This window comes from Podarcis pityusensis (genome assembly GCF_964106645.2).
Source record: "Podarcis pityusensis genome assembly, chromosome: 15".
NCBI classification, from domain to species: Eukaryota; Metazoa; Chordata; class Lepidosauria; order Squamata; family Lacertidae; genus Podarcis; species Podarcis pityusensis.
This window is the reverse complement of record NC_138040.1, coordinates 25,221,773-25,233,581: the sequence shown is the minus strand read 5'-3', so window position 1 is coordinate 25,233,581 and position 11,809 is coordinate 25,221,773. Positions and strand designations below refer to the sequence as shown.

The window sequence follows — 11,809 nt, the reverse complement described above, 5'->3', positions numbered from 1 at the left end:
TGTTCCCAGCCGGACTCCACAGCCCGATACCCACTTTATGTTTTGACAGCCCGGCTGGGGCCCGCCCTTCATGCGACGCCATTGGCTGCCTCAGATGCTCCTGGCGCTCTCATTGGCCGAGAGGGTTCATCCGGGCCGTTCGTCGGCGCACAGGTGGCGGGGGTGGGAGGGGAAGGCGACCGCGAGCTGGAAGTTGGAAGGGCGGAAAACTGACGGTAACTATGGAAACGGGGCCTAGTGCCTGCCTCTAAGCCCTGGGTTCAAGGCCCGAAGGTCTTTTCGTTCCCTGAGCTTTTGCTTCTTCGGCAGTTGGGCTCCTGAGTGGGGAGGGACTGGGAAGCCCCTTGCCTGGTCCTGCTTGGTCTTGCTCAGAGCCCTAGAAAATTGGGCAGGGTGGAGTAGCCTGAGAGGGGGGGAGAATGGGACGTTCGTGGGGGGTGGCTTCCGAATTGAAGGAAGGGAGATAAGATTCATTATATCGAGGGATTGCCTTGGCCTTCTTTGGGGACAGCTTGATCTGAGGAAGGTAAGGGGCAGCGCCATGAAACATAACCAACTTCCACTTCTCTAGCTGAAAAACAAAATATATCTCTTATCTGTCGCCCCAGCAGCTGTCCTTCCGCTTTGGGAGAGGCTGCAGCAGCAGCAGCTTCCCTGCCAGGAACTCTAAACGAAAGACTTAGGACCGTCAGGGCTTTATGTGTGGTCTAAAAATAGTAAGTAAAATGACTGGGAAAGCTGAAAGGTTTGTGGTCCAATTTTTCAAGCTAGCCTCAGGCAATCTGCTTTCCTGCAGGTGTGGGGAACCTTTGCCTTCCAGATGTTGTTGAACTCCCATTATTCCTTGCTTGTGCAGATGGGAATTGTAGTTCAGCAACATCTGGAGGGCCAAAGGTTCCCCACACCTAAGCCATCCTTGCCCATTGGCAGAGTGGGTCAGATAACAAAATCTACCACTTTTAAAGGGTGGTTCCAAGGGTGACCAAGGTACTGTAATGTATCTGAAGTACTTGAAAAGCGCAATGTAGAGATTTCTGTATTATTTTATCACTTTTATTTCTACAGGCTGATTTATTTTTTTATGTGAAGCTAACCTACAAAACAGTAGGTTAAATTAGAAAATAATTCATTGCTTTCTTGCTTACTATCCCATTTTAGACGAACCCCTTCTTTGCAGTGTAATCATATGCATATCTATGTGAAAGTGAGTACTGTTGAGTTCAGTGGAACTTACTCCCAGGTAACTGTGCATTGGGTTGCAATAAGTTCACATTTAGAAGTTCAAATATAATTTTAGTGTAATGCAGTGTGTGTTTGTGTGTGTTTTGCAGGCGAGGAAATATAAGAGAGCCAAGGTTCTTCTAATTGTGGAAGCTGGATACTTTTCTAAAACAAAAAGTCAAAAGCCTTCCAGTAAAATTCCACTAAATAATGTTAGGCTAAAGGAGGCACATGGGAGAAGATGATACTCCTATCTATCTGATACACACACATGTACTGTGTATATATGCTTTTGTTGAGGTAATTTGTATTGTGGTAGAGAATGAGAGGAAGGCTGCCAGTCTCTATCTAAAGAGAGATTGTATTTCTCTAGAGAATCTCTTCTTTGTCTTTCTCTAGTGCTCTTAACATGCCTCCTGGGAAGGTGAGCCACAAGCAAGCCTTGGTCCTGCCGTGTGAGTGGGACATTTGCAGCTTTGTGGCCTCAAAGATGGAGGAGTTCTGTGAACATGTGTCAAAGCACTTGCAGCAGCATCTCCATGACAAAGATGAGGATGATGAAGTGGATTCTCTCGGTAAGGGGTGCAGTATAAAATGAGACTGACCCTGAATTAGTCTTTAGTGTAAGTTACGGTGTTACTATCTGAAAACTGCTACTTCTGTGGTCCCCCACAAGACAGATCTCTTTCCCCAGCCCTGCCATAACAATTGCATTGACTTGCTTGATTTTATTGAATGGGGGTGGGATCGTCAATGGTTTGATAAACTGAAGAGCAGTATCCCGGGTTGGTGGTGGACACTAGTAGTGGGAAAACCACAGCTGTAAAGACTTAATGCTTGGGATATGCAAAAGTGTGGTCAAGATCACACTAGGGTTGTATGAAGTGAATTTGCAAGCCCTTCTCTGCTGTGCCCTCAGTTCTCTGTGTGTAGAATTTAAGTAGCATGGAGCGGCAGATCAGGAGTGCAAGAACCAAGCAGATAACACACAGTATAGTTTCAATGTGATTAGTGAAAATGTGGGCATCCCAACAGGCTTAGAAAGTAGGGAACACAGCTTGATGAAATCTGGGAAACATAGACTTTCACATTTAAAAAAAAAAATGAAGTAGTGTTAGCAGCCCTACACATAAGTTAGGGTGGTATTTCCCAAAGGAGAAGGGAAGACTCTAAAACTAGCACTTGCCACAGACCAGATACATTGTGAGCAGGACTCTTTGTTGTTTGCTTTATGAAAAAAGCTTGTCATTCCCATACTTATGGAGCAGAACTGCCTTTGAACGATCTTCTCTTTCCATGCATACTAGGCCCTCATCTACCTGCAAGTATGAATTCCTGTATTCTTGCATTTTAGAAAAATACTCCTGCCTCTGGCAAGAGTGTGGATTCTGTTCTCCCGAGAGCCCTACAGAGCTGGCCCGCCATGTTTACTTCCATTGTTACCACACCAAGCTAAAGCAGTGGGGACTACACGCCTTACAGAGCCAGTCGGACCTAACCCCCTGTCAGTTGGACTTCCAGAGTCGCAACATTATCCCCGAGATCCAAGAGAACTTCCTCTGCCTCTGGGAGTACTGTGAGGTGAGTGACAGGATGGGTGTTGAAGTATTTCCAGGGGAAGCATCAGGGTGGTGGGGGTGGACTGTTCAGTGTATGAAGCTGGAGAACAGCCACATTCAATGAGGAAGGCAATGGAGTTTGTTAATGAACTGTAACTAAACTTCACTTTTCTTTTTCTAAAACAAAACTATCAATTTGTACAAATTCTTCTCACTACTGAGTAAACACATTTAGAACAGGCTTCCTCAAACTCGGCCCTTCAGATGTTTTGAGACTACAATTCCCATCATCCCTGACCACTGGTCCTGCTATCTAGGGATCATGGGAGTTGTAGGCCAAAAACATCTGGGGATTGAAATTGAGATTGACATGTATATAAATCCTATTGGTTTTTAATTTTGATAAGCTGGCCTGCCACGTATTCTCTGGCTGGCTTACAAGATGTGACTATTTCTCCGCTGCCCGACTTGCAGCTCATTAGGAAATTATCTTCATTTCCCTGTCTTCTCATCAGAGAGGGTTTGATAACCCTGAGTGGTTCTACAGGCATGTGGAAGATCACAGTTTCTGCACAGAGTACAAGGCAATTGGGAAGGAGAACCACATGTTCTTCTGTGGCTGGAAAGGTAGGAGTTCGCCTTGCATGAGAGTCTTTGGGGTTTGAGGTGAAGTGGATCTGCACAGTGGCATTCAGAGCATCTTGGCAACTCCAGGTTTTCCTGTTGCTTTGAGCCAGAACAAAATATCTAAAATACTGTGGGATTTAGAAAATCTTTTTTCACAGTTCTGTTGAGTGTGTTTGTTATTTATTTGTTTATACTGCAATATGGTAAAATCTCAGGGCAGCGTGCAGTAATAAAACACACCATTGAAAAACAATACACTTAATCATTAAGCTCTTGGCATAAATAAGTTCTCAAGAGACACCAGAAAGTCAAACGGGGGGGGGGGGGATGCCTGTGGAATCTCTGCTGGAAGACTGTTCCTCAGCATGGGGTGGGCAACACTAAATGCCCTGCTTCTAGGTGAGGTCAGTCAGGCCTCTGTAACACAGGAGACAACCCAGAGGGCACCTCTGGATGATTTCATAATGGATCATACTTAACTAGCATCCTTGGACCTGCTCAGAACAAATACGATTCTAATCATTTTTCCTCCCGGGTCTAGATTGTGACTGCGCCTTCAAAGGCCGGTGTAAGTTGCGTGAACACCTGCGCAGCCACACACAGGAGAAGGTGGTGGCATGTCCCACCTGCGGCGGGATGTTCTCCAACAACACCAAGTTCTTTGACCACATCCGCCGGCAGACAGCTTTAGAACGTGAGTATCTGAGCAACCAAGCAGGCAGAGGGCCTAGACACAGTTTCTTTCTGGCAAAAGTGACACTTGATGGTGGTATTTTAAGGAACTTTAAAGCTTCTCCTAGTCACCAGAACCAGAAAAAAAGATTGTCCACAATATATGAGTTTAAATAGTCTCATATATGGAATCATTTGGGGGGGGGGGGAGAAAAGACTTTTCATCACTCCACATATCAGGTCAGCTACATTTACACGTTATGTAAAACCATACTGGGAATGAAAGTGCATTAGTTGTGCCCCTTGTGAAAATGTCCTCTGACAGGCATCACAATGAGGTCTAAAAATGTTTAAAGAATTAGGTAAGAATGTTATGGTTAGGAGAAGTTGGTAAAAATTAAGATTTAAGTTTTAAACTTTTTTTATATATAAGATAAGATGAAAATAGACTAAGGTAATGTAAGGACAGAATATTATGAATTATGGAAAGGATTTGCTGTGACTATTATAAATCAGGATACAGGAAAAGGGAGGAGGAGGAGGTCAAGGAAAGAAGGTATTGAAAGTGGAGAATTGGAGAATGATGGTTTTACTTTTCTTTTCTTTTTGTCTTGTTTCTTTTTTTGTGTGTAATTTTAAAAAATTTCTCAATAAATATCATTTTAAAAAAAACAACAACTAAAAACAGTCCTTTTAAAGAAACAATTAAGCTGATGCTGGAAATCCTGAGATGTTTTCCAGAAGCAACAGAAATTGTTAGACATGCCCACAGACAGGGCAGTTCCATGATGCCTGACTTGGATGGTTTATTTACAATATTCATATACCATTTTTGATAACTTGTCAATTCCTAGGTTCCACCGTCTTGATAAGAACTATTCTTCTTACTGTGTGAGATCCCTAAGTGGTTTACGTAAAGCACAATGAGATCATTTCTTTTTTTAAAAATCCATATCACAGCATTTATAAGCAAAGTTAAAACAAATTCCAGCGAAAAGGAAGTCTGCATCAGTAAAACAAAGCAGTGTGATGAATCTTGCGAGACGGAGAGACTGCATAGATAGATGGGTCTTCAAGAAGCATTTGAAGCTTGCTACTGTTTCCACTTCATGAACTGCACATGGGAGGATGTTCCGAGGGGCTGGGGCAGGATACCCTCTATGGGTTTTGCAGTTAGAGGGGGCTGGTTGCTGCCAGCAGGTGCCAAGAGAGAGAAACACTCTGCACTTGAGTCTTGCCCCTCTCTGTTCTGTATCTGATTCCTCTTCACCTGCTCCCTCCTCTTTACAGAGCAGCGATTCCAGTGCTCCCACTGCTCCAAGAGGTTCGCCACAGAGAGGTTGTTGCGTGATCATATGAGGAATCATGGTAGGTGGTGGCAGGAGCTTCTCCTTCTCTTCCCTCCTCCATCCCTCCTCCCCTCCCTGTACTAACCTCTCCTCTTCTTCCTCTTCGGCAGTCAACCACTACAAGTGCCCTCTGTGTGACATGACCTGCCCTCTGCCCTCCTCCCTGCGCAACCACATCCGCTTCCGGCACAGCGAGGAGCGGCCCTTCAAGTGCAATTATTGTGACCACAGGTAAACTGAGGATCGTCCAGGGAGAGGGAAGCAGGGGGAGGGTGGGCACAGAATCGCAGAGCAAGGTAGAGAGGGAGGCTGGATGAGAGCCCTGAACATTAAGGAAGGAAGCAGCATTTTTTGCAAGTGACATGAAGGTTTCTTCTCAGTGGTAGGGAAATCCATGTGCTTTCTGTTCACTTTTTCAAAAGCGACTGGCTCTTTTTCACTGTTTTAAGATTTTGGGAATTACAGAGGCTTGAGTTGTGACAAAAAAGAGCTGTTGTGTAAGTGGGCTGGAAACATACAGACAACTGTGTCCCATTGTTTGGCCCTGAATTGTATTATTGCTATTGTGGCCTAAAATTCCTAATCTACCCACCTTCCCAACATAGGGGTTGTTAACTTTAATAAAAGAAGCCACCATACTTAATTCAAATGATATTCAAATATCTGTGGATTCAAGGATTGATCTGTCAGGCCGCTATTGTCCCGTCCTCTGGGGGAAATGTATTTATTTATTTTCATTTTTAAAATTTCTATGCCACCCTTCAGTATAAAACTCTCAGGGCTGCATGCATTAAAGGGGTAAAAACAAATATATGTCTGTCACTACAAACATAAAGCTGGCAGGTCAGCAGCAGTCAAAACAAAAAATGCTCAGCAGGAAAAGCCTTCTGAAAACTAGCACATGTTAAATGTTGGAGTGCCTGGGTAAATAGAAGCGTCCTTGTTTGATGCTTGATTGACATCAGAACTGACACTGGATGAGCTTCCCTGGGGAGGGCATTCCATAAATGGGATACTACAACTGAGAAGACCCTCTTCCTGGTCACAATCTGCAGGTAGCAGGGTGAACAGAGGGTGGCTTCTGAGGATAATCATAGAATGTGGAGCAGGGGGTTGTTTGGTGGAAGGAAGTCCCTCTAGTACTTGGGTCCAAAAGTGGCAGGAAAATTCAGCCTTGGTGCATGCTTTTGTTGAGTCACTGATTGACATTTTTCACTCTTGCAAAACCAAGCCGTTCTTCCTGGGAACTCTCCTGCACTTGAAAATAGTAGAGCTGTTTTCGCTAGCAGCGCAGGTACAACATGTGTACCTTCTGGCTTGGAGCCTCTGCAGACTATCAGCTGCGGTCCTAGTGTGCCAGAGGTTGAGATCCTTCCTTTTGCCTATTCCTTCCAGCTGTAAGAATCTCATTGATCTACGGAAGCACTTGGATACACACAGCAAAGAGCCGGCCTACCGCTGCGAGTTTGAGTCCTGCAACTTTAGTGCCCGGTCCCTCTGCTCCATCAAGCTGCACTACAAGAAGGTTCATGAGGTGAGATGGAGTCACAGAGCCTGGGGCTGTTTACTCTTCGATTTTCAAAAGAGCATCGAGGCCCAGGGGACAATAAAAATCTTTGCAGCGTTCATGAAGGATATGGTGGAGATTTGACAATGCCAATGGCTAGAGCTAAAGTGAAATTCAGTTTTCCAGCAAAAGGGCATATGGATATATGGCACCTTCATTATACACCTCTAGGCGCCAGGCAAAACATTCCTCTTTAACTAAGCCTTTGGTCGATTGACATCCTATGGGCTGTTTTTGTTTTTATTTTGAGGTTTTATATTCTGATTTTATCCTGTGAAGCACCCTGAGACCTGCATATATAGGGCAGTATACAAATTTAATAAATAATAATAATATTTGCACCAGCTAATTTTGTGTTATTATCTCCCTGAAAATACTGCAGCCATGGGGTGGGGTGAAGAATAACTGGAAATTCTCCCCCTTCAGTACAGGAAATTCAGCTCAGTCCCTTATTTAAAGACTTTACCAGCCTGACTTTTTGGGTAGAGGGCTAGTAGCCAGTGTGAAGCCTGCAGGATGTTGTTGAACTACAGCTCTCATCATTCCCATCCAACATGGCCAGTGGTCAGGAATGATGGGAGTAATAGCCCAACAACATCTGGAGGGCACCACACTGTCTACCCTAGTCTAGAAACTTGCTTTTTAAAACAACAATGAAAGCTGAGGTTTGCAGCATGCTGAATTTCTCATCCAGGACTTAAACCGTGTGCTCTTGAATGATGCGCTGCTGTGCTGACCAGAAAGCACGCTCAATGCAGATGGTGTATAGGAAGTTTCCAGCAAACCAAAAGATGCATACCTTTGTTTTCTCTTTTTCCGCACCCGCTCAGGGTGACTCGGAGCCCCGCTACAAGTGCCACGTCTGTGACAAGTGCTTCACTCGTGGGAACAACCTTACTGTGCACCTCAGGAAAAAACACCAATTCAAGTGGCCTTCGGGTCATCCTCGCTTCAGGTACGTAGGCCTAGGGATGGGATTTCATCCTTCCCTCCTCTTTTTTGTGGCCCTCATTTGCAGGCAATGAGAGCCTGAGTGATTTGGGGGGCCGGGTTTGCAAGATTTTGAGGGGGGAAATCAACTTGCTACTGCAGTGGGCTGTTGGCCACCATCTTGTACCCAATGGCATTCTGGGGGAAAGTTAATCAGAGCTGCCAGCCTTCAAGGAGCTCTAGCCAGTCCCCTCTTAAATCATGTGCTCCCCCCAAAAGGCAAACAAAGCTGGGTGTGGGTGTTTATACCTTTCTTTTGCTTCCAGCCTCTCTCCCTCCCCCAACCTACATAGTCTTGCTGGCCTTTTCCTTCAGACTGCACAGAACAAGCAAGGAGACTTAATTGGAGAGCAGGATTGCTCCTCCTCCATTCACATCCCTAAGGCTACGCATGTTGCCATCCAGTTGGAGCCAAGGCCACAAACGAAAATGGCTGTGGTTGCCACAGTACAGTGGCTTGTGATCTGCAAAAACAGGCTGAAGCCGTCTCTATAAAATCACCAGTTCTTGTGCTCTTTGCAAGAACCACTAGGTGGGGCAGTTGGCATTGCAAAACTCACCAATTAGCCTTTGCACTGCAAAAACATTCGTATTCTGCCTTTTACAGAACTTTGACTCATTTCCCGTTACTTTAATAGCCAGGTGGGATGGAATATTTTTCTCTGGGATTATTATGCCCTTAAAGCATTGTCTCACCTTGAGGTGAGATTTCCGTATAAAGAATTATCATGTGAATTTGCCCCATAGGTGGCATGACACCTTTCCAGCGTGTCCCTTGGATCTTTAGAAACTGGCCGTCTCTTATATCAGCCATCTCCACCTGGTCTGGTTGTGATTTCAGCCCTAGTAGATACTGTGCACAAACAGCTTAGAATGCAGCGTTCCATAATGCCTTACACCTCGCTTTTTCCTCCTCCCCACCAACCCACAACACTCCTCCCCCAGGTATAAGGAACACGAGGATGGCTACATGAGGCTGCAGCTGGTGCGTTATGAAAGCGTGGAACTGACAGAGCAGCTGCTGAAGGACCGGGAGAAGCAGGGTGAGGTCCTGGATGACACAGCCCAGTGTGTGGTGCTGGCGGGGGCTGAGGGCAGCCTGCAGGGCATCATACTGGAACCGTCAATGGAGGAAGATGCTGACGTGGACTTGCAAGCTGCCACGCCCCCCCAGGGGCCTGCTCAGCCAGAGGCTGATGCGTCTCCAGACCAAGAACCAAGTGCGCCATCCAGCCCCATCATTCGCGTTGTGAACAGGACCAACGAGCGTGGGGAGAGCGAGACTGTATACTATGTCATGGCCAATGCACCCTCTCAGAGCCGGGCAGCTGCGCCTAGTGGGTTTGCCACGGACCTGGAGGAGAACGTCATGGACAGGCTTCAGAAGACAGCTGAGGAACTGGGCATCCAGATTGTGTGAGGCTCCTGGATGGATTATCAGGTGCTTTCCACCAATCCCAGTAGGTGGCCTGGAGTCATGAATGCCCTGCTTTGGCTCCCTGTGCTCCTCTAATGCACATCATGAGAACCAGATGGTGCTACAGGGAGAAGGGGACTGTTTGTTTCTCCCCACCCTTCAAGCAGTACTCCATAGGCTCCAGACCCCACAGATGCTTCCTCTTTTCTCCTGCCATGGGGATCTGGTGGGTGGTCTGGCAAAAGGAAGAAGGAAGCCAGCTTCTGAGATGGTCAGGACAGTGGGCAGGGGCTGGTTCATCTGTCAGTTACTTAGGAAGGTGAGGACGGCTGCTGCCTCTGGTGTACCCTGTGCTGTGGAGACCATCCTGGGAATGCAAAATATCAGGGCTGAGTCAAAGCAGTGGGTTTTCCAAGACGCCAACTCATGCTCCTTGCCTTGACGGTGACCAGTGCCCCCGCCAGAAGTGTTTACTTTTCCTTTGGCTGCATCCTGGCCAGCCTTGTTCCTTACTGTGAGCCCCACATTCGGACTCTGTAGTTCTTTCGTATGCCTCTTGCCTCTCACCTGCTGGTACCCCTGCCTTTTGAGATGCTTTCTGTTATCCCATTTGCCCAGCATAGACAGTAATACCTGATGCAGTCTCCATCCCTTCCAGACTGTTCTGCATTTGACTGTTCCAAGAGAGTTCCAGCACTGTTACCTGTTTGCTCTGGAGTTTGAGATTGTGAGAACCTGTTATTCCCAGCTGCCACTCCACAGTTAGTTGCTTACTGCCTTTTTTGTCGTTGGCATGACCTCCGCTTGCATTATCTTTGTAGCATGGGAGTCACTTGGGTAACGTAGAAAGCTTCAGGTTTTCATGTTACCTGAGCAGTGCAGGAAGCAGTGTGTTGCAGTGGCTCCCACAGCACAGAGAGGTAGAGCAGAACAAAACAGGGTGCTAATTCTTGCCCTGAGGTCCTTCCCCCACATTGGGGTTCCTGCTCCTCGCTTGCAAGGTTTGTATTACAAAAAAATAATAATTAAAGAACAACAACACTACCAGGTCTTGTGGTAGACATGATGTTTGCTGTAATCTGTCCTGGAGGTGCACATGATTGGGTCAAATTTGAGACAGGTGGCGCTTCAAGAGCCCAAATCCTTGAGTCGGTGGCCAGGGTGGGGTGGCTGCCACAACTGATGAACGACATGGAGCTGCATGAAGACTTGGAGATGGGTTTTGTGGTCATGCTTGGCATCGTGATTCATTATTAAAATGTAGCGCTGTATGATCATTCTGTTAATGCAAGCATTCCGGCTCATGTAATGGAACTTCTCCCTGCTCTTGTCTTCCAGTGCCCTCCCAACATCTGCTCTGGAGGGTTGGGGAAAACCCCAGAACAGATCTAGGGACTGTACAGGGGGAGGACGGTTTGACTGTGCAAATATAAATCCTTGTGCTGGCGTAACAAGTTTGTTGGATACCGCCCATTAATACATATTTTTCCCTACTCTTCACCATAAGGTCCCAGGGGCAGGCCACATCAATTTAAAATACAACATTAAAAACAGTTTAAAACAAGTGGCCGTATTGCAGCCAGGAAGAAGTTTCTGCTTCAGTAGGGATGGCTTCTCTAAAAGTGGGGTATGCAGCTGGGTTCACTTCCTGCCTCATCTGGATTCATTTTCTCTGCCAACACCTGTCATAGTGTCACCTGGTCAGGGGCCACAAATATTGGCTGGGTTCAGTAGCCAGCCATTTTTGTTGTAGCTACCAGACGCCTCCACACAGAGTGATTGTGTGAGAAATGGCAGCTTGTTTCTGGCATTGGACTGGCAGCAGCAAGACTTGTCCTCTGACCCAGCATGAGGTCAAAGACAAATTCCTTGTATCTATGCTTTGCAGTCTGAGGGGGGAGAGGCAGGCTCCTGCCTTGTAAAAGGGGTCCCAAAGTGCTGGCAGGTGATTTTCCACTACCCCCGAGATACCTATATGATGACTCCAGAGATCCTCTACCCAGGGGTGGGGAACCTCTGATTTGGTGCAAGTACGGTGCTCCAGGCCTGGGGACTCTGCTCAGGCCATGCCTGCCACAGACCTGGCCCTCTGTGCTTTTGCCTGACTGGAATATGTCCTTGACCTGTGATGAAACCTATTTAGCGGCGTAGCGTGGGTTGTCAGCACCCGGGGCAAGGCAAGTAATTTGCGCCCCCTAACCCGGGGCAAGGCAAGTAATTTGCGCCCCCTAACCCGGAGCAAGGCAAGTAATTTGCGCCCCCTAACCCCTAACCTGCCGCCGCTGCCAGCTTCTTCTTGCTGCTGCCTGGTCTGGTCTGGTGTGGTTCTCTCCCATGCTCAGCGCTGTGCTGGGCGGCCGCTGCACTGTCCCTCCCCCAGATACTCCCTCGCTCTCTCTCCGCACCG

At 46.9% G+C, this 11,809-nt stretch overlaps 1 protein-coding gene across 4 annotated transcripts; it reads left to right on the top strand.

Moving 5' to 3' along the window:
• Positions 1 to 117: 117 nt before the first annotated feature.
• On the top strand, positions 118 to 10,446 carry HINFP (histone H4 transcription factor). Of its 4 annotated transcripts, XM_080983561.1 has the most exons (11): positions 155 to 215; positions 612 to 716; positions 1,621 to 1,796; positions 2,576 to 2,802; positions 3,296 to 3,407; positions 3,949 to 4,101; positions 5,370 to 5,447; positions 5,539 to 5,659; positions 6,824 to 6,962; positions 7,826 to 7,950; positions 8,931 to 10,446. In XM_080983561.1, the coding sequence occupies exons 3-11, from the start codon at positions 1,631 to 1,633 to the stop codon at positions 9,403 to 9,405; spliced, it is 1,596 nt and encodes a 531-aa protein (XP_080839687.1). In that variant the 5' UTR covers positions 155 to 215; positions 612 to 716; positions 1,621 to 1,630; the 3' UTR covers positions 9,406 to 10,446. The 4 variants fall into 4 exon arrangements, with proteins under 4 accessions (XP_080839686.1, XP_080839687.1, XP_080839688.1 ...); XM_080983560.1 differs by lacking the exon at positions 612 to 716 and having other exon boundaries at positions 118 to 215; XM_080983562.1 differs by lacking the exon at positions 612 to 716 and having other exon boundaries at positions 183 to 273.
• Positions 10,447 to 11,809: the final 1,363 nt, after the last annotated feature.